This window comes from Rhincodon typus, chromosome 6, assembly GCF_021869965.1.
Source record: "Rhincodon typus isolate 14 chromosome 6, sRhiTyp1.1, whole genome shotgun sequence".
Classification (NCBI taxonomy): Eukaryota; Metazoa; Chordata; class Chondrichthyes; order Orectolobiformes; family Rhincodontidae; genus Rhincodon; species Rhincodon typus.
Window position 1 is genome coordinate 59,804,650 of NC_063337.1, and position 25,828 is coordinate 59,830,477.

Consider the following 25,828-nt stretch of genomic DNA (forward strand, 5'->3'; position numbering starts at 1 on the left):
GCTTGGCCTGCTGTGTTCATCCAGCCCTGCACCTTGTTATCTCAGATCCTCCAGCATCTGCGGTTCCTACTATATCTGTGGTGTATAGAGTTGGGTGTCATCCTGAGGTTGTACAGGACGTTGATGAGGTCACTTCTGGAATACTGTGTACAGTTCTGATCACTCTGCTATAGGAAGGATATTATTAAATTGGAGTGAGTTCAAAAAAGATTTGCCCGGGTGTTTCCAGGACTGGAGGATTTGAGCTATAAGGAGAGGCTGGATAGACTGGGACCTTTTCACTGGAGGGTAGGAGATTGAAGGGTAACCTCATAGAGGTTTATAAAATTGTGAGGAGCATAGATAAGGTGAATAGCAAAGGTCTTTTCCCTAAGGTGGGGAAGTTCAAAACTATGGGACATATTTTTTAAGGTGAGAAGAGAAAGATTTAAAAGGGAATTAAGGACAATTTTTTCACACAGAAGGTGGTTCATATGTGGAATGAGCTGCCAGAGGAAGTGGTAGATGTGGGTACAGTTGCAAATTTGGATAGGTAAATGAAAAAGAATGGCTTAGAGGGATATGGGCCAAACACCGGCAAGTGGGACTAGTTTAGTTTGGGAAACTTGGTCGGCATGGACAAGTTGAACCAGAGTCTGCTTCCGTGCTGCATGACTGTATGAATCTATAACTCTATAACCTTTCATCTCCTTCCTCATCAAGAATCAATCTACCTTGCCTTAAAAGTATCCAGACTCTGCTTCCACTGCCCTTTGAGGAAGAGAGTTCCACAGACACTAAAACCCACTATTTCCCCTTTATCCACAGCACATTTGTTCTTTAAACAACTCCAATAAGTTGGTTAAATCTGATCTCAGTTTGACTAAGTTATGTTAATTATCTTGAAATTCTTTAACTGCCTGGATTTAATCTTTTTAATAATAGTTTCTAACATGTTTAGGTGGCTGATTAAGAAGGCAAACCTCAAAGATTATGGTCTCTGGATTATTACTTGAGCTACATACAAATTGGAAAAGGGCAAATAAGATTAGAAAAATAAACATGTGGCTCAAGAGACTAGTGTGGGAGAAGTGGATGTCGGTTCATAGGGCACTGGAGAAAGTGTGATCTGTACATTGTGATGGCCTACATGTAAACCATGCAGAGACCAGTGTTTTAATGAGGTCTATAACTAGGAAGTAGAGAAAATTTTAAACAAAGTAGTAGGGCAAAGGAATCAAATGTATGAAGGTATATTAAATTAAAGCATAGAGATAAAACAATAGATAAATGTATTAGTATTAGAAATGATAAAAAAAGCATGGCAAGAAGGAATAAAGAACATAAATCTAAGAAGAACTCAGCAAATAAAGCTAGAGGTTACGAAATTTTGGTGGGTTTCATGAAGGGTTTGTCTTTGCATGGCCAAGTGAGTTTTCTCACTGTTCCCAAACTCATCTCATTACCTGGGAACCACACCACTATGGCATCTTGCTCAGTGTATTCTCCCACTCACCATAGGCATAAGTACTTACCACTGCCGGGACATTTCATGATACCTGGCACCAGAGCTATATTTAAAACACAACTGTGCATGGGGTCAAGTGCTGGCAATTCTGAGCTGCTGTTTCCAGTTCATCTCATTTACAACAGAAATGTGAGACAAAGGAAAATTGGTGCCCTACTTTGCAGACAGGGAACTGGAGGTCCAAGTGGATGGTGTGGTGTAGATGAAGACTGACTTCTTACCCCATGACGTGCAAAGGAGACCATGACACCAGACCCTGCCAGCCTCATATGAGGTTGCTACCTAAGTCAGTGCAATATCAACAGTTCAGAAGAATATGAGCAATACCACAAGAAGCTCAATGATCTTCTCAGCTCTGCAAGGGTAGGTGCTACCATCATCTCCTTACTACCTCACTCACTCTATCTTTGCTACTGCACATACTTCCGACCAAGGAACATGGTCAGTCATTCTCATTATTATGTGCAGTATCTTACCTTACTTGCTCTCATCCAGTCAATCCCCATCAGCAGCTAACCCTGTGTGGCCCCTACACTGCATACTCACTTGTCAAAGACACCTTGGCATCTTTCTCCCACCTGCACCGGTATTAACAGCCTTTGCAACCACTTTCATCTCACTTAATCTTTCCCTTTCTCTCATTCCCAGAGAAATCACCCTCAAAAGGGTAGACAGAGCCAGGATGGGTGGTGGGTATCCAACGTTTGCTTCCTTACCCCATAAAAAGAAAGGATCCTGACCCTGGCTGGTAAGGACCATGACCATTCATATGGTGATGCTGAAACTTCTCTGTCTTGGCAATCAAGTAAAGGTCATTGCCCATTACTGTGCTGCTCTCTCATTACCACCTCTGTGAATGTCCAAACCTTGTTCACAATGCATTCTTTCTTTTGTCTCCTGCAGGTACTAGTGACATCTGTGTACTCTGAGTGGCCCACAACCAACATTTCTTCTAAACTGTGCAACTGCAAAAATGGTGATCAGCATACCATACTCCCTCTGGCTTGCAAGCATCTGGCTACCTCCATGAACAGGTTTGGAAACTGTCATGGATAGCCAGGTCGATCATACTCAGAATCTGCTAGCTATACCCGTAGACCAACACTCCATTGCTCTAGCCATCAGTGCCAATGGCAAGGTGACAGAGGGAATGAGAGATCTGGAGATCACTCCAGGTTAGCTTTCCTCACAATACAATAGTGTGGTGCCAGTAGGCATCCAGCCAGAGGAGAAACCACATACTGTCCTCCTCAGGAGTCTCTTCCTAGGCCACTGATTGGAGCAGATTAAAAGCCCCAAGGTCTACCTGGCTGACCTCATTACAATCACGACATCCCTCTTCCTCTGGGTGTGAGGACATAAGCCAGTTCTTTTTCTTGGAGAGCCTCCTGGGGCATTTTAGCACCAGGTCAGGTTCCTCTGAACTGGTTTCTGAGACAGGCAGCATGTAACACATGGGAGCTTGCCTCTTGTGCCAGGAGTGTAAAATTTCACTCACTTCTTCCAGCAGCAGAGGCATCGAAGGGGCTACTTCTGTCATGTCTCGGATTCTGAGGACTCATCAATGCTTCATGGACAGGGTGAACCCATGGGATCCAGCAGCCTTTTTGACTGTTCCGAGGGGCAGGGCATGTTTTGCTCCTACATTGTTTGCAAATTTGCGGCTTTCATATGGACCCTGTTCAGGAATGTCACATCTCCCCGAACTTTATATGTCACTAGTCCTGACCTCGTGTCAACCATGCCTTTTACCTATGTGTTTCCATGATTCTTACACCAGACTTTGTCCCCTGTATCAAACTCTCTCTGTCACTTTGCAGAGTCTTGTGTCCGGCATTGGTGTACCTGATGCTGTCCACCCTGTCCCCCAGGTCTGGGAATATCAGACGTAACCTGATGCAGACTCATCTACCCCCCCCTTAGCAACTCTACCGGTGCCTTCCCTGTAATTGCATGTGGGGTGGTCCTATAATCGAATACGAACATGACAGCTTGGTATCTGCCGAGGCTGTAGGCTGTTCCTTCAAGCCAACCTTCAAAGTTTGGACTGCTCTTTCTGCCAGGTCATTGGATGATGGGCAGTATGGAGCTATCTTTAAACATCGAATTCCATTTGACTTCAGGAAATACCCAAATTCCCTACTGGTAAACAATGGCCCATTATCTGTGACCAACACTTCCGACCCTGTGTAAAAAGATGTGTGTAGTTTGTCTATCATTCCCGTGTTTGACAAATGAATTTTATGCACGTCCAACCACTTTGAGTGGGTGTCCACAATGACTGAGAACATTGCACCCATGAAAAGACCTGTGCAGTCAATGTGCAACCAAGTCCAAGGTATACCTGGCCATTCCAACTGATGTGGGGGAGCTGCTGGTGGTAATTTTTGTCCTTGTTAGCACTGCCCCACCAATGTGGCTAGGTCTGCATCCAGGTCTGACCACCAGATATAACTTCTCACCAACATCTTCATGTTGGAAACTCCTACATAGCCCTGATGGAGTTCAACCAATGTTTGGCAGCGACTTTGCTCAGCACAGTCACTCTTGGGCCCCATAACAATATGCCATCCTCTACTGTGAGCTGATCTCTCCAGGTCCAAAATGGTTTCAATTCTAGTTGTGACGGCTCTTTGGTTTCTCCCATTACCATCAGTTGTTTCAGTTTTGAAAGGACTAGATCTTTCTACATCCAAAGTCTGATATTGTCAACTGTGACTGTCCAGAAAATTTAATATCATTACAGACCCTTCCAATGGGAGTACCACCAGCGTTGTATCTGCTAATGGGAGGTGGCTCAATGCATCCTCATTCGCTACTCAGCTTACTGGATGTTGTTCTTGTAATTATAAGCAATTAGTATGAGAGCCCATCGATGAATGTGGCCCAAAGCTATGGGCAGCACTGCCTAGGCCCCTTTAAGCAAGCCAAATAAGGGTTTGTGGTCCATGATTATCACAGATTTTTGATAATAAAGATATTGGTGGAACTTCCTGACTCCAAATATGACTGCCAATCTATCTGGGTGTATTTACTCTCTGCATTAGCCAAAATCCTGGATGCATATGCTACTGGGCCACCTATGAGCTAATATCACCCCGAAGATGTAAAGTGAGGCATTGCATAGCAATACCAGATCTTTCTTGGATCATAATGTGCCACCACCTTAGAGGATAATAGCTGTTTCTTTAGTTCATTTGGGCTTGTTTGTGCAACCAGGTATAACCTGGTACACTCTTCGAGGGCGGCATGGTGGCGCAGTGGTTAGCACTGCTGCCTCACAGCGCCAGGGACCCGGGTTCAATTCTTGCCTTGGACAGCTGTCTGTGTGGAGTTTGCACATTCTCCCCATGTCTGCGTGGGTTTCCTCCAGGTGCTCTGATTTCCTTCCACAGTCCAAAGATGTGCAGGCTAGGTGGATTGGTCATGCTAAATTTCCCATAGTGCCAGGGATGTTTGGGTTAGACATGGAAAATTAGGGGAATGGGTCTGGGTGGGGTGCTCTTCAGAGGGGTGGTATGGACTTGTTGAGCCAAATGCCCTGTTTCCACACTGTAGGGATTCTATGATGATGATGATCAACCATTTCCAAGTCTGACTCTTTTTTGAGAGTTGATGCAAAAGTGCCAGAATTGGTGGCCAGGTTATGTATGAACTTTCCATAATAATTTACCAGCTCAAGAAATGACCTAAGCTCCTTGATAGAGATGGGAACCCCTTCGATCACCCTCACTTTATCTTCCAATGGGTGTAATACTTTCTTCTCGACTCTATAGTCCAATTAAGTCTTTTTGAGGGCCTGGAACACACAATTTTCCCTTCTTAGGTGTACATCCACCTTGGAAAAACAGCTTAGGACTTTGTCCAAGTTGTCTAACTGTTTCTTACTGGTTTTCCCTGTTATTAGAGTGTCATTTAGATAAATGATGACTAGAGGTAGACCTTGCAAAATGTTCTCCATTGTTTGCTGAAAAATTGAACAGGCTGATGATACCCCGAATGGCAGTCTCATATATTGGTACAAACTGTATGCGTAATAATTGTAGCATGCTTCTGGGAATCCTCATCTAAACACAATTGAACCTAAGTGGACCTAATGTCCAACTTCGTGAAGGACAGCCCCCCTCCCCACCAGCTTTGCATATAATTCCTCGAGGTGAGGGATTGGGTATTTATTCAGCTACAAAAAGTGGTTGACCATTTGTTTAAAATCCCCACAAAGGTGACCCGACCCATAGGGTTTCACAATCAGTATAACCAGTGCAACCCATTCCGCAAACTGGACTGATTTGATTATTTATTCACTTTCCTGACTTCTGCCTCTATTTTGCCTGTAAGACAAATGGCACTGGGTGGTAGGCCTTGCAGAATCATGGATTTACTTCCTGGTCCACATATAATATTGGTTTGACTCCTTTGATAGTCCCTCGATCTTCCTGGAAAACTTCCAGGTGTTTAATTGGGATTTCACTCAGGTAGCCATTTTCTAACTGAAAAATGTTGACCCAATCCGGATGAAGCTTGGGCCGTAGCCTTTTACAACAAGCTGTGGTAACCGAACCAGCTGCTTTCCATAAGAGGTCAGAACTGAAGTTGTGCCCTTAATCTGTAGGGATTAGCCAGTATTGGCTCTCAGCCTAACTGAGGTCTTGCTCAAACTTAAGCCCTGGAGTCCAGAGCGAATTATGTTAAAAACTGGTCCTGTGATCATTGATGTGGTCCTGCCGGTATTGACCTCCATTAGAACCGGATGACCATTTAACCAGACATTTATTTTGGTTCTGATTTGTATGTTGCTAATCAATTTAACTGTTCCAAACCAGATGCAGATGGACTTTCCAGGTATGAACTCTCCTGGATATTCTTCTGGATACAGCTGGTTCCAATATAATGCGATAGTTCCATTCTTGTGCGATCTCGCATTTTAAGAAAATCGCGCAATAACTGTGACATTTAAAGTGATGGGGAGGGAATCACATTATAGCCAATACAGTTAGGGTAAGTTCACATTCTACAAATAACGTTCTGTAATTCTTCAATCGCGTTAATACCAATTTGCATTGAAGAAATATGCATTATATCAGAACCGACTGCAGTGGCCTCTCAGTAATCTTACTCAATTTAGGTCTAATAGGATTACTTAACTGGGTCGAGTCTGCATATTGGCAACAACTGCAATGGCTTGCTGTCCAGGATCCTGAAGAAAGTTTTAAACGTTTGGCTGAGGCGGGCTTTGGTTTGCGGTTTTGCTGTGAACCTGCCTAGAGTCCTTCTGATCAAGATATATCCTGAGTGAGGCTACGCAATTACTTTCACTCAAGTGGTGTTCCCAAGTTTAGTCGGATGGGCAAGGGTGTCCTCTTACACCGGAATACCGTGCAACTTATATGCTTTTCTTGCTGCATTTTCCAATGATAAAACTAGTTGTAGCACCTGTTTGCAGTCCAGTTGGGCTTCAACCAGTAGATATTTTTGCATAATTACATCATTAATCCCACATAACAAATGGTCTCTAAGCATCTCATTAGGGGTTAAACCTAAGTCATGGTCTTCTGCCAGTCGTCTTAACCTATTCAAAAATCCCAATACGGATTCCCCTGGTTCTTGAATTGCTGAGTAAAAACAATAGCGTCTCAGAATTAGAGGAGGCTTGGGATTGTAATTTTCCTTAACTATGTCTGTCAGTTCTTGAAAGGCTTTAGTATTTGGTGTCTCAGGGAAAGTTAGGCTCCACAGGCTGTCAGGAGAAGTACTTGTTGCTTTTCGTCTGCCACAATGTCTTTTGCCTGGAATAAATAAGACATTCTTTCCACATGCTGGGCCCAGCCCTCGATGGCAGGGTTGAACGAGTCAAGCTTCCCAAAAAAAAGCATGATGGAAGAAACGCTTATCCCAACTGAAAGACGACTGTTGCATGTGAGTTTCTTCAAGAATGTGCTTTACCCTTGTCCCCACTGAAATAAATCCACAGGGGCAGGTATCCCCGTCACAAGTCACTCTTTATTTATGCATGAACAGTCGATGACTTTACTACTGCCTCTTCAGTCAGCTATCAGATTGCCAGAATCTCTGGCAGGGCTCCCTGATTGAACCAGATTAAGAGCCCTAATCACAGAACATTCATTCAGTGGGTCCGGCTGCCTCACCTCGTTATAATCACTACTCTGGTGATCCCCCTCATGTATGCATTCTCTTATTGACAGCCATCCTCATCAACCTCATCAGCTTTGAACCACTGTAAAGTTCTCAACCCACTTGTCTTTATAACTGCTCACCTCTCCACTTTGCTCCTAAGCCCAAGCGTAGCAGGTCAACCCCTTGCCCTCTCATGCTGTACTATCACTGCCCCTTATATGTTAAGTTGTCCCCTCTTCACAGCTGTTGTCCCATTTTGTTCTCCCAGTCTCCAAACACCACGATTTGGTTCTCCAGCTTCCTTCATATAGCAATGGCCCCTGATAACCTCCCTTGATTTTTAGCGTATAGACCTTCAGGAATGATAATGGCAGAGCGCCTTGAATGACTTGGATGCATAGGCCAAACTGATGAATGACCAGATTCCTGACTGATCTCTGTACAGCTCCCCGACTAACTTTCTGCTAATCTCTGGACTGTTTACATTAGACCCATAGGGTTGACCAAGACACCACCCCAAATTGTAGAGATCTAGACCATCTGACTCTGACGCCCCCTGAGCAGCCAACTAACTGATCAAGCCCCAGTGTGTCATTCGAAGTTGTCCTTCCATTAGTGTACCCAGATCCTGTGATTGAAGTGTGCCTCCTTGCTTTGACTGAAGACTATTTCCCTTAGACTTTCAGATATGGCCACTTGGTCAAAACACATTCTGTACTTGCCACATAAGCTGCTGGCACATGGTACAGATGTAAGCTTGACATCACATGATGCTATACAGCATCATCTCTGACTGATGACTGCAGACAACCAAGACAAGCTGGCAACAATATAGTGTGGAGCTGGAGGAACACAACAGATCAAAGGAGTAGGAAATTTGATGATTTGGGTCGGGACCCTTCTTCAGAACTGACTCAAAATGTCAACTTTCCTACTCCTCTGATGCTGCCTGACCTGCTGTGTTCCCCCAGCTCCACACTGTGTTGTCTCTGACTCCAACATCTGCAGTTCTTGCTATTTCTGCTATAACCAAGACAAGCTGCTGGCTTTGTGTCTGAGCTGAACAGTAAGGCACGAAAGAAGTACCGTGAGCATTTGAACTCCGGCTGAGGGGGCACAAAATGGAAATAAAGACAAAGCAACCCAAGGCAGAGATGTCTTGAACATCCAAGCAAGTGCAGAATGAGTGAGTTCTAAGACAGCAAGCGAGGATCCTTGAGATGTAATGTAGTCCAATCCACAAAATGAGTGTCTCTCCTTGCAAGCAAAGTGATTTTTCATCAGTATTGCAATTAAAGGTACAGTGTACTCCAAACTCTAGCATGGAAATACAGCACTGTCTTGCACGTGGGTCAAAGATATGCATTAAGGGTATGCTGAGGCTGCTACATGTCCAAGGCCAATATTCCTGAATGGGAGTGTGCACGCGTAAAGCTCAAGGGTGTGCCCTGAGATGTTGTTGCTTGGTGTCCAAGATGGAGGGTCAGAGTAGCAAGTGCCAAGGTGGAGTCACTAGGCAACTGCTCTGACTTTCATGGCAGGAATTGTTGTCATCTAATTTCTATCCAGTTGTTGGGAGAATGGAAAATTGCATATCAATTAGGAGAAGATGAGCTAATAATGAGTTGTGAATATATGTTAATACATGGAAATAGGGCTCTCGCTGCTCATTGGTGAGAATCCTGTCTTGCAGTTCAATACCTGGTTGGAAATTGAGACCTTTTTTTCACTGCTGATCTCATTTGATTCTCCCAAATTTTTCGCCATGCCCCACATCATTCACTGCCTGGAAAGTCTCCATTCATTGGCTACGTATTTGCAAGTACATAGCATTTGAAACAGAACAGAAGAATTGAGAGCACACATAAATATGTTCAAAAGCCATTACTAAAATGTGGCCACCAAATGATTAGGATTAGGAGTTGAATATTGAAGGGCAGAGGACATTTAGGAAATGAGAAGCTAGGTTAACATGGAATGGTGGCTTTGTTAATTAATGATGGTAATTGCACAATAGAAAGGGATATTCCGAGTTCAAAGTAAAAGTGATTGGGGTAGAGATGAAAAATGATAAATGCGAGTAGTCATTTGTGGGAGTGGTGTAGAGGCCCCTAACACTAATCCCACATTCTCACTGCAGACCCACTCTTCTCTCCCTCAAACTGCCTGTAAAATTTCATTATGTCATGATCACTGCTATTTCGGAGTACCTTCACTGAGGCACTTAATTAATCAATCCTATTTAATTGCACAATGCAATATAGCCTGCTCGCTGATTGCCTCCAGAATGTGCTGTACAGAGAAACTATCCTGAAAATCATCACATGAATGCCTCATCTAGGCTACCTTTGCCAATCCAATTTTTCTACTCCATAGGTAGATTAAAATCCCCAATGATTATCATCATAATGGTTTCTACCCTGAATTTGGATCATTTCACTCTATCGTGCTAATACCACCAGTCATTAACAAAGTCAAAAGGACATTCTGCAATAGTAATTATACACAACGTAATGTGGTATATGAATTTGGAGCCAGTGTGATACCAGGTATGTAGGGCATGCCCCAAAGACTGACAGGTTATTATCAAACAGTATGTCCCTTCAGCTGTTGACAAGAAACACCCAAATAGTTGTACCAGCGAGTACTTGCAAAACAGCGTTGAACAGATGTGATTGTGCAATTGAACATTTGCTGGGAAATTCTGAATATGTGAGGAATTATTCTGATAACCAATTTAGGACTGTCATTTGGGCTTGCACTGTCGGGGCACTTGAATGTACAGGAAGCTACCTATACTAATATACCAGGTCCTGTTTTATGCAAATTGAAAGAATGTGCACTTACTGCACCTGTCCTCGACTTAATAGATGGCAGTCATTTGATTCATTTTTCTGGGCAATATCCTGATCAATCAGAGTCAACCTGTCAGTTTTAAAATTTAAGTTAGCCTTGCTGTTAACTGTCAATCAACATTTGCCTTGGCATCACCTCTACCACTCAGAGTCATTAATTTCCAACTAATCAGCACTCTCATAGAATATAAATATTAGTTTTCCCTTGTATTCTTGTGAAATGTCCTTGTGAGTGCAAGAAAATACTTCAATAAAATGTATCTTTTTTTCAACAATATTCAAGTTCTACGCAAATGACTATTTGTATATATATTTTTGTAATGGTATCTATTTAATTATTTTGTCAAAACAGTTCAGTGTGCAAATATGACATTTTGATTCCATCTTCAAATAGTTCACTCTTTTGTTTGCAGCAGCTGACTTTTTTTAAAACTTTCCATTTAACATTTCAAATGTACTTTCAATAGCATTGGTACATTTACTATTATTTTAAAATATAATTATATTTTTGATGCTATAAAGAACTTACCATTATTGAATTTGATGTTATTTATTTTGCAATTTTATCTCTGCTAGTCTGTTCAGTTATTTAGATTCCAAGGTACTATGAAAAGGAATAGCTGATAGGACACTGTGGAGCTGGAGAAACACAGCAGGCCAGGCAGCATCAGAGGACCAGGAAAGCTGATGTTTTGTGTCGGAACCCTTCTTCAGAAAATGAAGAAGGGCCCCGACCCAAAATGTCAGCTTTCCTGCTCCTCTGATGCTGCCGGGCTTGCTGTGTTTCTCCAGCTCCACACTGTGTTATCTCTGACTCCAGCATCGGCAGTTCTTACTATCTCTGAGCTGATAGGACATCTTGGTTTATTGCTTTGGGATAAACAAATGCATCAAACTCTTAGTAGTTGACATCTACTTTTTTTAAACACTATCATCACCTTCATAGCATTTACCATTAAGTACAGAAAGGCTCTTAATCAGAGGTTAATGTATGTATAATTAACAAACTTATCAGCAGGATTATTTTGTATATATTATCAATATAAAAATTGACATTAGCCTGCATTTTCTGCTGGATATTAAGTTGTTATTCAAGCGTAGATGGGAGTTGTGCATTACCCATCAAAGCAGACTCTGAAGGAATTACCCAGTAGACTAATGAATCTGCTGGGCAATTCCTCCCTGCTTGGAACCATCTGAAAGTCTATGTTTAAGTATCATCATAGTATCATAGAATCCCTACAGTGTGGAAACAGGCCCTTCGGCCCAACAAGTCCACACCAACCCTCAGAGCATCCCACCCAGATCTATCCCCCTTTCACCCCTCTAATCTAGGCATCCTTGAACATTACAGGCAATTTAGCATGGCCAATCCACCTAGCCTGCACATCTTTGGACTGTGGGAAGAAACCGGAGCACCCGGAGGAAACCCACGCAGAAATGGGGGGAATGTGCAAACTCCACACAGACAGTCACCCGAGGGTGGAATCGAACCCGGGTCCCTGGTGCTGTGAGGAAGCAGTGCTAACCACTGAGCCACCGTTAAATTGGAGATTTTTCAAGCTCCTGATGAAATTAATTAAAATAGCTTTTCAGAACAAGTTAGACTATTAAATACATGCTCCTGAGTAAGTATTCAACAGGCTGCATATTTACCTCACCCCAACTACACCTCCCTAGGACCACGTCAAATCCCAAACCCTGACCTGACGCATGTTCCAACTCCACCGCCCCCCACTTCTCTTTCATCCCAGGGAGCTGAACTGATACTGCCTACCAGACTAGACACAATTTCCCTAAGTGTACCTAACAAAAAAAGTATTTTCTAAAAAGAAAATTTCAAACTTACTGAAATTTCAACAGTTGTTTTTATAATGGATCTTTAAATTAGAATGACAAAACAGCTATACTGAGCATAGTATTGAACATTTTCACGGAGAGCCCTATTTTGACTGCCTTTTGCAATGGGGTGAAGTTGGGAATTCAGCTTTCACTGTTACTATTCAAATGCAAATATTGAGACATGACAGAACACCCTAACTTGCTGGACTAGATCCAACTTCCCTTCCCCTCCCTTCATAGATCTGACCCAACCTCCTTCCATCTCTGCTGGACTGGACACGACCACCCTGTCAGAAACATGGAGCTCCTTTTAATTTTTAAAAAAAGGTGAGGCCGGAATGGTGACCTGTTTGAGATTGCCAGTTCTTGGAAAATCCAACCTAAAGTTCTTTGTCTCACTTTCAAATATTTTGCTGACTGGCTTAAAATCAGCAGGTCAAACAAACTATTGACATGTGGAAATCAATATAGTTCCACTTTAGATTCACAATACTTCTTGTAAGATTTCTTTAAATTACAGAATTACAATTATTCTTATCTGTTAATATATTTAGGATAAGAAAACTGGGATCTGGCAGTGATTTTGAAGCTTATTTTCAGCGACTTGGCATTACCTCAGGCCGTGTACGATATACAAAAAACAGGGTGAGTGCATCTGACAGGTAAACAAAAATAAATTGTTGGAACTTTTCTGCATGTTTCCTGATCTCTTGTTTTCATTTTGTTTTTGCAATATTTTAAATGCTGCTCAAAGTTGACTCTTTTTTGCACGATTTCTCTAACTGTACCAAATAAAATGTATTTTCTAAAAAAGAAGTTTCAAATCTGCTGAAGTTTCAACTTTTTTTATCATGAATCATTTAATTTTATATGACAAAACATCTATACTGAGCATAGTATTGATCATTTTCACAGAGGTCAGTATTTTGACTGCCTTTTACATTGGTGTACAGTTGGGAATTTAGCTTTTCCTGTTTCTATTCGAATGCAAATATCAAATACAGCCACCCATTGCCAATGAAAATTTACCAATTAATAAAGTCAACAGTTTGTTAAGGTGTCCAAATCAAAACAGAGATTTGCGTCAACTAATTTTCTGTTGGTATGAACATAGTTAAAGCAAGAATTAATTTCATTTCTATGGTACCTTATAGTGTTCTCATCAAGTCTCCATTACTTCAGCTCTCCCATCTACTTGAATGACTTCCTTTACCACAGGACCATGTTCAGTTGCCCCTCTACTCTGCAGTATTTGCTATCATCCAGTAAGGTAGTAAGGTCTTTCTACCTGGTGGACAAGGTCAAAAGCTTAGTGAGACTCCGATATCATTGCATGCTTGATCCCAACACCTCCCTCACCTGTGGACACATCCTCCTGTCATTGGCTGTGACCAAATCTAAACTAAGAAATGTGAATGAGTCTTGATCAAAGTATCCAGATATCACTCCCTGATGCATTGCAATATCTGCTTAGATTCCAACTCAGCAACTGTGAGCCCACATTTCTTGTTTTGTAGACACTTAGTGCAGATGTGGCTCATCAGAATCACATTGATTTCCATCAACACTGACATGCTGAAACCCCATTACCTACATCCTGGCATTTCTACTGACCAAGAAGCTGAACGGAGCCAGCCATATAAGTACTGTAGCTGCAAGAGCAGGCCAAAAGTTGGGAATTCTGTACTAAGTAACTCCCCAGTGTCAGTCCACCATCTACAAGATGCAAGTCAGGATTGTGATAGAATACTTCCACTTGCTTGTATCACTGTAGCTCCAGAAATACTCATGAAGCTCGACAGCTTCCAGGACAAAGCAGCTTCCTTGTTTAGCACTCCATTTATCACCTTCAACATTCACTTGCTCCACCACGGCTATGCTGTGTACCATATATAAGATGCACAAAGTCACTCATCATGATTCCTGCAACTGCACCCTCAAGCTTCAATTGATCTCATTTTACTCATAGTCTCTGCCCCTCTCACTGTACTCATGGGCCTGTGCCACACTGACTGGGCTCTTGTGACTGTGGTTCTCTCAGTACTCATGGCCACTCTCAGAATGTTGTTGAGGCTTTGCTCCTCTTACCATCCTCTCAGGCCTCTGCTCCTCTCATTGTGCTTTTGGGCCTGTGCTGCTCTCAATATGTTCTGGTCTCTTTGCTTCTCTTGATGTACTCTTGGGCTCCTGCTGAACTTGTATCCTAACCAGCTTTCTCTGTGCCTCAGAGATAGTAGGAACTGCAGATGCTGGAGAATCCGAGACAAGAAGGTACAGAGCTGGATGAACACAGCAGGCCAAGCAGCATCATCGGAGCAGAAAGGCTGACGGTTTGGGCCTCAGATCTCCATTCCTCTCGCTGTCCTACTAGTGGAGGGCGGAGATGGGCAATGATTTGGAGCTAAACACACCCATTCTTAGTGATGGTGTGGAGATATGATCAAAAGCTCACATCAAGGTCAGATATGATTCCATGGTCAGAAACAGGCTTGTTCAACATTAACGTGATTTTGATTTTAAAAAAATACTGCTCCAGTACAGTGGCAGAGGCAGAAACTTAATTTGGAGAGAGTCTAAAATGGGATTTAAGGAAAGATGGGCAGGGATCCTTCAAGATGACAACATTATCAAGATTTTGGGAAGAAAGTGAAATTAGAGATGGGACAGTACATGCAGCAACAGAATGTTAGTTTGGTTTTTCTTGAGCAGGGATAATGACAGCAAATGTAAAGGGGAGGAAAACTTTACCTGAGGGTGGAGGGTGGGTCCTGGTGGGGTGTTCCTTGGAAGAGTAGTGCAGAGTCGATGACCTTAATGGCCTCTATCTGCACCATAGGGATTTTATGATTCCATCAATATGCTTCCCTGTTTATATATGAGGTAATTTCTACCCTGCTATCACCTGTCATTTTTTAACTCTATAATCCTCCACCATTTGATGCATATCCAATTTGCTTGATTTTAAAAGCTTTTTCATCCCTTCTGCTTTTCTTCAATAGCCATTTAGAAATCCTCGGGTCTCAGCTGCTTATTATACTTATCTATTTGTTACTACTTTGTCTTATGCCATTTTCATTTCTATCATTTAATCAATTATGCTCTTTCATCTAATCACAGGCAAATTATTTTCTTCCTGTCTTTTTTTTCTCTGACTCTGTTAAGGTCTCCAGTTTCCTGTAGCATTTTCCAGTTCTGACAAACGGTCATTGACCTGAATTATCAAAGTTATCCTTTATATTCCACAGATGCTGCCTGGTCGCTAAGTGTTTTCAGCATTTACTGTAATTATTTGAAAAGTTGAAAGTTTTTATTGTCTATATCTTACAAATGTGAATTGATGAAGATGGATTACTTGCAGCAAGACGTTTGCTTTTAATATGTAATTGATTCTCACTTGAAAACATTATGTAATTGTATCAGGTATTCCTTGTGTGTTTTAGAAAACTGCCAAATTCAGCAATTACCCAGTATATCACAGTGCTTATGAAACGTTTGAAATAGTGGAGAGGTTTTATGACCCATCCTTTGAGAAAATTCTTACGGTGGCCAAGGTGCGAGGAGGACTGGTTTATGAGATAGCCGACGCTATCATCATACCATTTGACTGCAGAGATTATGCTGATGCATTGACCGTCTATGCCAATATCATTTCTGAGCAGGCCAAGCAGCATGAAACTCAACTTAACAAATATCAGGTTTCTTTCGGTGAGTAATTCTGCTGTGATTTAATTAATTATTTAACTTCAGGAATTTCATGCATTAGTAGGACAGTATGCTGTTCTACAAAAGTACACAGTTACCTATCTGTTTCACCTTCTTGACCTCAGTTACTTCCAGTGTTAAATATAGCATATATTTTAGATACATCACAACCAGTATCTAATGTAACTTCAGTGGCAGCATCGGAAGGGCTCTTAGCAGTCACTCTCTGCTCAATGTTCAGTCCCTTAATCAGGCATAGAAAGTTAACTTCAACAATTTTTTTTTTCTTTATCTCTCTCTCTCTCTCTCTCTTAATCCTATCATTCTTTCCATCTCTGTATCTGGCACTGAATTGTTCTAACTCACATGTCCAGTTCAAACTTTGCTACCACACAATTAGACACGATAGAAGCAGACACTAGGTGTCCTAACCAAAATGGTGCACTCATTTCTTTTGGCAATTGCACTGGCCACCATATATTTGAGGAATTAGCATGTACAGCTAATGTCAGCTAAGTGTATACAGACCAAGCAATTCAATCAGCAAGTCTGTGAATCCATTTAAGAACTGTTTACTTTATCCAATACCTTCTCTTAAGGTCACACAGACCTCTCTCTAATGCTGTTGAATGTACTTATCAATTAGTTACAGATCACTTGCTGCTTGTTGGGTATTGATTGTAGTTGGAGAACCATGACAACAAAAACAAAACCTGAAATAAAAACAGACAAGTTGGAAATACATAGCATGTTGATCAGAATCTGTGGAGAGGGGAGTTGAGTTGATGCTACGGTTTGCTGAGAGATATTTAGAGATTCATGGCAGGTTACAGAGGCAGCAAAAGTTGGGTTGGGGGCTGCTTGGGAAATTGAAAAGCAAAAAGTCTGTGATTGTTCAAAGCCAGTTGAGATTAATTGGCAGAAGATATGATTGAGCAAGCCAAAAATAAATTGTAATGGAGCCATAAAGAGACAAAGAGGTGGCCTAGAGGGCTGTAAAAAGGAATGCTACTAATAATTGCTTTTGTAAATAAATGAGGCAGGGGTTTTGGTTTGAAATGGTTACAGAGCAAAAGAATGTAGGAGGATTGCATAAGCACTAACAGACTGACAGCACCCAATCTGGAAACCCTTTACATAAGTTAACAGCCAACACTGAGAAAGTAAAAATTAATAGAATGTTGTTGGCCTTTGTGACCAACCAAAAGTTTTGCTAAAATCTTCTCTTCTGTTTCAGATTCTCTCTTTTCAGCTGTACATAATTTTACTCGCATTGCCACTGATTTTCACAAACGGCTGGAAAAGATTGACATCTCAGAGTGAGTACTAAAACCTATGGGAGTATAATTAAGTTGAAACCGATGCTTCATCTCTGCCGCCCACCCCCACTTTTACTGCTGTTATATCTTCTCCAAATCTTTATTTATGACTTCATCTTCCAAGAAAATGGACCATGGTTTTGTCCTGTACTGTAAATGAACCAACAAAATTTAAGAAAAATTGGATTAGAGATTGTTCACCCTTCCTTCATGTAGATCCCTTATTTGGAAGGCAACAGCTGGAAAATGCACTATTCAATCCTGGACAATTTATTAGTTTGTCATGACTTTAACCACAAATGAAGTTGCATTAATTCAACATTGGGTAGGCAATGGCCTAGTGGAATTGTCACTCGACTATTAATCCAGAAACTCAGCTAATGTTCCAGGGACCCAGGTTCAAATCCCACCACAGTAGATGGTGGAATTTGAATTCAATAAAAAAAAATCTGGAATTAAGATTCTGATGACCATGAAATCATTGTTGATTGTTGGAAGCACCAATCTGGTTCGCTAATGGCCTTCAGGGAAGGAAATCTGTCATCCTCACTTGGTCTGGCCTACATGTGACTTCATACCCACAGCAATGTGGTTGACTCTCAATTGGCCTCTTAAATGGCTTAGCAAGCCATTCAGTTATACCAATCGCTACAAATTCTCGAAGAAATGAAACCGGACAGATCACTTGGCATCGACCTAGGCACCGGAAAAGACAACAGCAGAAAAAAGCCGTGTCAACTCTACAGGACCCTCCTTACTACTGGGGGCTAGTGCCAAAGTTGGGAGAGCTGTCTCACAGACTAGTCAAGCAACATCCTGACATAGTCGTACTCACAGAATCATACTTTACAGACTATGTACCAGACGTCACCATCAACATTCCCACCTGGAGGACAGACCTGATAGAGGAGGCAGCACAGTGGTATACAGTCAAAATGGAGTTGCCCTGAGTGTCTTCAACATTGACTCCGGACCCCATGAAGTCTCGTGGCTTCAGGTTAAACATGGGCAAGGAAACCTCCCGCTGTTATCATGTACCCTCCTCCCTCAGCTGATGAATCGGAGCTCCTCCATGTTGAACAACACTTAGAGGAAGCACTGAGGATGGCAAGAGCACAAGTGTAATCTGGGTGGGCGATTTCAATGTCCACCAACAAGTCTGGCTCGGCAGCAGTACTACAGATCGAGCTGTTTGGGTCCTAAAGGATAAAGCTGCTAGATTGGGTCTAGCAGTGACGAAGGAACCTCCCTAATGGCATTGTGGGTCAACCCACAGCAGGTGGACTGCAGCAGTTCAAGCAGGCAGCTCACCACCACCATCTCAAGGGAAACTAGGGACGGCTAATAAATGCTGGCCAGCCAGCACGCCCACATCCCACAAATGAATTTAAAAAATTATGAAAAGGGAATAAAATAAATCTGAGCTTATGTATCTAGTCAGGCACTGTGATGTTTGATTTGAAAAATAATGAAAACGCCCTTAACATTTATGATAGATTTTTTTCAAATATTTTCCAGGTCCAGATTTTTAAGTGAGAAATGTAAGTGCCTCACACCCCCACCATAGTCCTTGTTTGGAAAATATGTTAATGCTGCCAGAATGTTTGCCTCATATTATTAATGTAGTGTGACTGAGCATCATCCATATTACTTAGCCATTGGCAGGAATTATCTCATCCCATCATTAATAGAAGGACGAAAAGACAGCTGATGTTTCTTTTGGATTGTGTAAAGTACTTGCACCCCCAGCCACCACTTCACCTGTGTCTCCAGCATAAAAATTATTTTGTGTTTTGGGCGTGTTTCATATAAATAATGTCTGGCAGTGCTGATACATTTTAGTGGACTAGCAGCATCAATATTAAAAATTAATTCTACAGTTCATTATTGAAAATATTATGCTACTGCTTTTTAATGACAGTAGCAACTTCTTTGTTGATAAACATTTGTCTCGTATTGGGAACATTGTCTATTTCATGCAATTTTGTCTCTTTAGAACATTTACCTACAGGCTCAGCCTACCTAGCATTAGTTCTCCTACGCACACATGAATTGGGCACCTAATCTCTAGCAATGCTGCTCGTTTGCTTATAAGGAAAGATAATGCAACACGTATTAAGTAACCTCTGCATCTAGAAAATCCAAGATGTATTTTTGCCTTTAAGTCATTTTTCAGCACGAGCCTCCTTTTATGTGTATCCAAACATTTTCAATCACACAGTCATGGTCATTAACAGTAATACCTGGGTTTCAAGTTCTCCCTTACAAAAATCCAGTAGAATTCTAATTGGTTTGATCAAACACTTACTGTTTGTTAGAAAACAGAATCTCCAAATGGAACTTTGCTATTGAAGCAAATATGATAATATTATGTATGTCTACATCTATAATTGCATTCACTTGTTCAATTTATTTTATAGTCCACTCGCTGTACGCATAATAAATGACCAGTTGATGCTGCTGGAAAGATCCTTTATCCACCCTACAGGATTACCTGGGAGACCCTTCTACAGGTAAGACTTAGTATGATCGGAATCCAGTAATAATATCCAACATTGCCTAGGTTTCAGTTCTGTTTCATTGACTTGGTGAGCTGCAATTAACTTAGTTAGTCCATTATATTCCCTACTTTCTTTCTAACTTGTTAACAAAACTGTATTAGTCATGTTGTTTTATCCATTATTGGTTGATCTCAGGCATCTTTAAAATAAAATTATGGACTATCGTAGAAGGGTTATTTGAATCACAAAGAGTGGAAATTTCTTCCATAATTAGTTTTATAGTGACAGTAAGCAAATTACTGAAATGTGAGAGATGAGGACATGGGGATGTGCAATAACCATCTAGTCTAGAGAGATTTGCAGTCATAGGTGGAATTTTCCCTGCCCTGAGGTGCAAGTAAAGTGGGCAAGATGACTTAGGTGAGAGTCCAAAGGTCAGACCTGACATCGAGAAAACATCTCTTGATTTAGTTCTCATGATTTAGATGGCAAGGTCAGAATCTCACCATTAAGTAGTGACTAGCTTATTTCCATGCATTTTCGTCCCATTATTAGCCTGACCTGCCATTATTGACATTGTACTTCCAGTCTCCAAGAAATTTGACAATACCACAAACAAATCGATCAGCGAAGCTGAACACTGCTGAGGAAGGGTCACCGGACCCAAAACGTTAACTCTGACTTCTCTTCACAAATGCTGCCAGACCTGCTGAGTCTTTCCAGCAATATCTGTTCTTGAAGCTGAATAGTTACCTGGTGACTTGTTTCTTCAATGGCCATTGCAATTTATAGAATGGCTATTCTGAACAACAAGCTTCTCTTTACATGGACCCATTTGTTCTGCACAGGTCTCCATGGTCAATGAAAATGCTCTTACTGCATCCTACATTAAGTCAATTCTGCATTGACACAACACCAGTCTCAACATCATCATGGCTGCTCTTGCTCTAACTCAGGCACCACTTCAGGGCTTGAACCATGTAATCCAAAGACCCAGGAAAACTAGTGCAGTGACATTACCACAATGTCACCATCTCCACTACTGGACCTGTGTCTCCAAGGTGGCTGCAGCTTTTTCTTGAAGACAGCCAGATCTCACACACTGGAGCCACCACAGTAGTGAAAATGTTGAATGATTACTCCATCTTTCATTCCAGCCTACTGAGCCTCTCTAGCACACCTACTTGATAGTCCTGTGTCTGTCTCTGTAGGCTGAGCATGTCATTTATGGCTGAGAACAGAAGGTGTCTTCTGGGGCTGTGCAGGTGCCTCGTCTTTGGCAATCTGCTTACCATAGTTGACAAATATAACTCAGTTACTGTGATTGTTATTACTTTGATTTCAGTAATTCCAATTTCCAGCAATTGTAGTGACTTTATAAAAAATGCCTTTTGTTCAGACAGGACTGAACCAATTAGAGCAAAACAGGACTTTTTGAATATTGAATTTTAGAAAGCTGATTGAAGAAAATATATGCTTAGCAAATTTAGGACAAATACTTTTCTTTGAAGTGTAAGCCGTTGCATTCTCCCTCTCAAGTCTTCTGTGGAGATTACGTAGAAAATAGGAGCAGGAGTAAGCCATTTGGCCCCTCAATCCTGCCCCACAATTCAAAAAGATCATAGCTGATCTGCCCCAGGCCTTAGCCCTCTTTCTTGCCGGTTCATCACTGCCCTCACTGTGATATTTCGAAAATCTATCTTCTACTTCAATACTTTAAATGATCTATCCTCCACAATTCTCTGGGATAGATAATTCTAGGCATTCACTACCCTCCTGGAGGGTCTCAGTTTCAAATGAGTGTCCCCTTATTCTGTAACTGTGTCCCATAGTTCAAGATTCTTCCGTTAATGGAAACATATTCTCCACATTTACCCTGTCAAGCCCTCACAGAATCTTACACATTTCAATAACACCACTTCTTATTCTTCTATACTCCTAATGAATAAAGGCCAACTTTCTTAGTCATTCTTGATGAGCCAACTCCCTCATCCCAGGAATTAGTCCAGTTAATCTCTTTTGAAACATCTCCCGTGCCAGTACATCCTTTCTTAAATAATCAGCTGTGGCCTCACTGACACTCTATACAGTTGTAACAAGACTTCCCTATTTTCTAACTCCAACTCCTCACAATAAAGGCCAAAGTTCCATTTGCCTTCTCAATTACTTCCTGCACAAGTATGCTAACTTTGTGTTTCATCTACAAGAACACTCGGATTCTTCTGTGCTGCACTTTTTGGAGTGTGCCTCTACATTTAAATATCTGCCTTTTGATTCTTCCTGCCAAAGTACATAACCACATATTTTCCTACAACCTCTATCTGGCAGGTTTTTGTCCACTCACTCAACCTACCAATATCTCTTTGCAGATTTCTTGTGTCCTTGTCACAACTGGATTTGCCTTCCCCCATATATGGAGTGGGAGGAAAGTGAAAGATAAATGCTTCTGAGGGCAGATGTGTGGCACGCTGATACTTCATTGAAACTATAAATGCACATTTGTAAATATACTGCTATTTCAAGTGTGTTATGGTATGACATTCTCAATGTGATATACGTATAGTCTATAACACCCTGCACTAGCAGGAAGCCAGTTATGTTGGCAAAGCCTACTGTCCACAATATAGCACCTTCATTAGTCAAGGGGAAATGAGATACAGTAGTGTGATTTGATATGAATTACATCAGTTACAGCTTTAAAGAATTTGTGGGTCAAGGTTGAGAGATCACATGCAGGATCCCAGTGAAACAGCCAGTTGTTTAAAAGTTTAATGCAGATGTCCCCGTGATGATAACTGAGTAGGTGACCCACCCCCTTCAGTTCAGAGGTCTCATTCCAGCAGTTGGCATATTTCTGTGATAGTGTCCTCAGCCAATCTCAGAGTTTGTTGACACTGTGCTCTTCTCAAGGAAATGGCATCAAGGACAATAGACACTGGCCCTCCTGTACCTCCCGTGCATCTTGAAGGGATCGTTAGCTGTGAGGTAGGAGTTGTTTAGCAGTACTGGATGTTGCTGCTGGTCCTAGGTTTGCTGGTGCATCTATTCCTCCTGAATTTTTCTGCACCTTCATTACACCTCAGCATCAGTGAAAATAACGCCTGCTGTGGTTGCATCTATTGGTCATGATTCCAATAGACCTGTGTAGTGAATATCAAACAGATCAGGTCCTTAGTAATAACAAGGCTCAATGCAAGCTGGAGCAACCGCATTTCGATTTCCGCTTGGGAACCCGGCAGCCTTCAGGACTCAACATTGTCTTCAATAATTTTAGAACCAGAGCACCTTCATACATATGCTTTCCCCACCACCACACCCCAGGTCTTTTCATCACATGGGCTCCTTTAAGCAGAGCCAACCCATTTCCACCTACCCAGAATCCTCATGATCAGCTCTTTTCCTTGACTTGCATACCATTATCCATCCCTTTGATGGCCTAACTGTCTTTCTTCTCCTCTGGGCTCTGTCTCCACCCATTCTCTCGCTCATTTATTCCCTCACTGCCACCGCCATCCTTGGTAAGGCTAGCAGTCTCATTTGCATCTCACAGAAATTACAGTTTTAACATACACTTTTATACATTGGAACATGGGACATCCGACAAGGAGGGCCATGGAATCCCTGTACATGGATCTTTGACAGAGGATACCTTATTCCAATGAATGCAACACAAGCCAAATATAGTGGAAGATTATAAGTAATGTACGTTTTCTGATACTTTGTCCTGCCCCGCATATTAACAAAGAAATGTACCATTGCATGTTGGTGAATATCTTACACTTCAGGGTGAGAGGAAATCAGCTCTATGCGCTTGTGCAAACTATGAGACCTTGGATTGTCTTTGTGTATAGTGGTCCTGCAGGCACCATTTTCAAGGTCACCTTCGAATATTTCTGCTTCTCTGAGGTGATTATGATCAATCGGTAATAACCAATGACATCGTCAAAATTGCTTGTGAATGGGATTTATCTCCCACATAGATGCTGCACGCATTCCATGTGAAGGGTATTATGATTACAGATGAGTTCAACCTATACTGTGAAAGTGTCTGATCAATGCAGTTGCCCCTTGAAGAGTCTTACATAACTAAAAAGTAGAACCCACATGCTCAGTCAGAACAAAAATTAGTCTGCTGACTCCAGGTATGGTTGTAGCTATTTTCTATTTCCATAGTGCACTTATGAATCTTATGAATATGGAATGCAGTGGAGGTTATACTTGACACAGCAAGCCTCAAGCTCAGTCTGATAATAAAGGCCCACCAAACCCACATTCGAACTTCCATGTCGCTTTCTTCCTTGCAATCCTTGTCGAGCCCATCAACGGTGAACTTCCACACATTCCCACTCGTTGAAATGTGACTTAATCTCCCAACATTATTCTCCCCAGGCCCATTCCTAAACTTTCACCAGCACACTACCCCCTCTCCACGCAACTTCTGCTGTAAAACAGGAATCGTCCTTTTACACCAATATGCAAAACATTATGTAAACGGTCCTCTGTCTTTTGAGATTTATGTTTTTAAAGTAACATTCTTTGTAACACAGTTGTTGTGATGTTTCAAAGTTGATTTTAACCAAATATTTGCAAATAAAACAGAAAATGCTGAAAATACTCAGGATTTAGCAATATATTTGAAGAGAAACAGTCAACATTTCAGCACTTCAAAAGACAGAAGGGAAGGTCTGGGTTCGGCATTCAGTTCCAGCCTCGGGCAACTGTCTGTGTGGAGTTGTGGACGTTCTCCCTGTGTCTGCATGGGTTTCTGCTGGGTGCTCCGGTTCTCTCCCACAGTCCAAAGATGTGTAGTTTGGGTGGATTAGCCACGGTCTGTGTAGGTTAGGTGCTTTAGCCATGGAAAATGTAGGTTTACAAGGTATGGGGGGGTTTGAGGGGTTTGAGTCAGTGTGGATTTGTTGGGCCAAATGTCCTGTTCCCACACTGTATAGATTCTATGATTCTATAATTGATTCTACTGATTAGCCATGTCAACAACCATGCTGGACTAAATAAAAAAACAAAGAAACTGCGGATACTGGAAATCAGAAACAAAAACAGAAATTGCTGGAACAACTCAGCAGGCCTGGTAGCATCTGTGGAGAGAAATCACAATTAACTTTTCAGATCCAGTGATGTAATGATGTAAACTGTGATTTCCTCTCTACAGATGCTGCCAGACCTACTGAGTTTTTCCAGGAATTTCTGTTTTTGTTTGTGGCTATGCTGGACTACCCTCACTCCTGCAGTAATGAATGTCCTCCAATGTATGAGATTCTTCCACATTATATATTGAGTTTCCCTGCTTTACAATTACTGACGTCTCTGCATCCCAGTATGCTACCTCCAATCCCCAGAATTGATTTTCTTAAATTCCCTACTACAGTACTGGCCTCCGATAACACCCTGCTACCCTTTTATTGAGCTGATCCCCAGGACTGACTTGGACAGACAGTTCCATTTGATGGGTGACTGGGCCCATGACTAATGTCTCTGCAGCTCCCTGACTGACTTACTACGATTCCCTGACTAATTGCACTAAACCTGCAGAACCAACTGGGGCCCCCTATCTGTACTGTAATGAGACAGAACCCCAAACTGCTGACTGACCATTTTCTAGCCTTTGGACTAACATTAGACAGTGTCCCTGAATTACTGTATTGGACCACGTGACTAAAAGCTTTCTCCATTGATTTGACTGAGGATTATAGCCCTTGGACCTTGAGATATGGTCAGTTGGTTGAAGTACATGTAGTGTGTTTGCCGTATACAGTACCGGCAATTGCTGCATTTGTGACATTGTCTGCAATGTGTACAGTACAGTATTGTGTCCACAAACTTGACTGACAATCATGAAATCTGCCCAACTTGTATTAGTAAAACACTTTAAATTATCTTAAAATAGCTCAAGGCAGTTCACAGAAGACCTATCAAACACAATTGAAATCAAACAACATGGGGAAGTATTAG

The 25,828-nt window shown here is 41.7% G+C and overlaps 1 protein-coding gene across 1 annotated transcript in view; it reads left to right on the forward strand.

Moving 5' to 3' along the window:
- The window catches only part of naalad2 (N-acetylated alpha-linked acidic dipeptidase 2), a 137,871-nt gene that overhangs the window by 106,581 nt on the left and 5,462 nt on the right, over nucleotides 1-25,828 (forward strand). Inside the window, exons 15-18 of the mRNA XM_048598437.1 lie at nucleotides 12,894-12,984; nucleotides 15,780-16,044; nucleotides 17,279-17,360; nucleotides 19,781-19,873. Of these exons, the coding sequence (XP_048454394.1) occupies nucleotides 12,894-12,984; nucleotides 15,780-16,044; nucleotides 17,279-17,360; nucleotides 19,781-19,873 (531 nt within the window). The remainder of the gene's footprint in view (nucleotides 1-12,893; nucleotides 12,985-15,779; nucleotides 16,045-17,278; nucleotides 17,361-19,780; nucleotides 19,874-25,828) is intronic.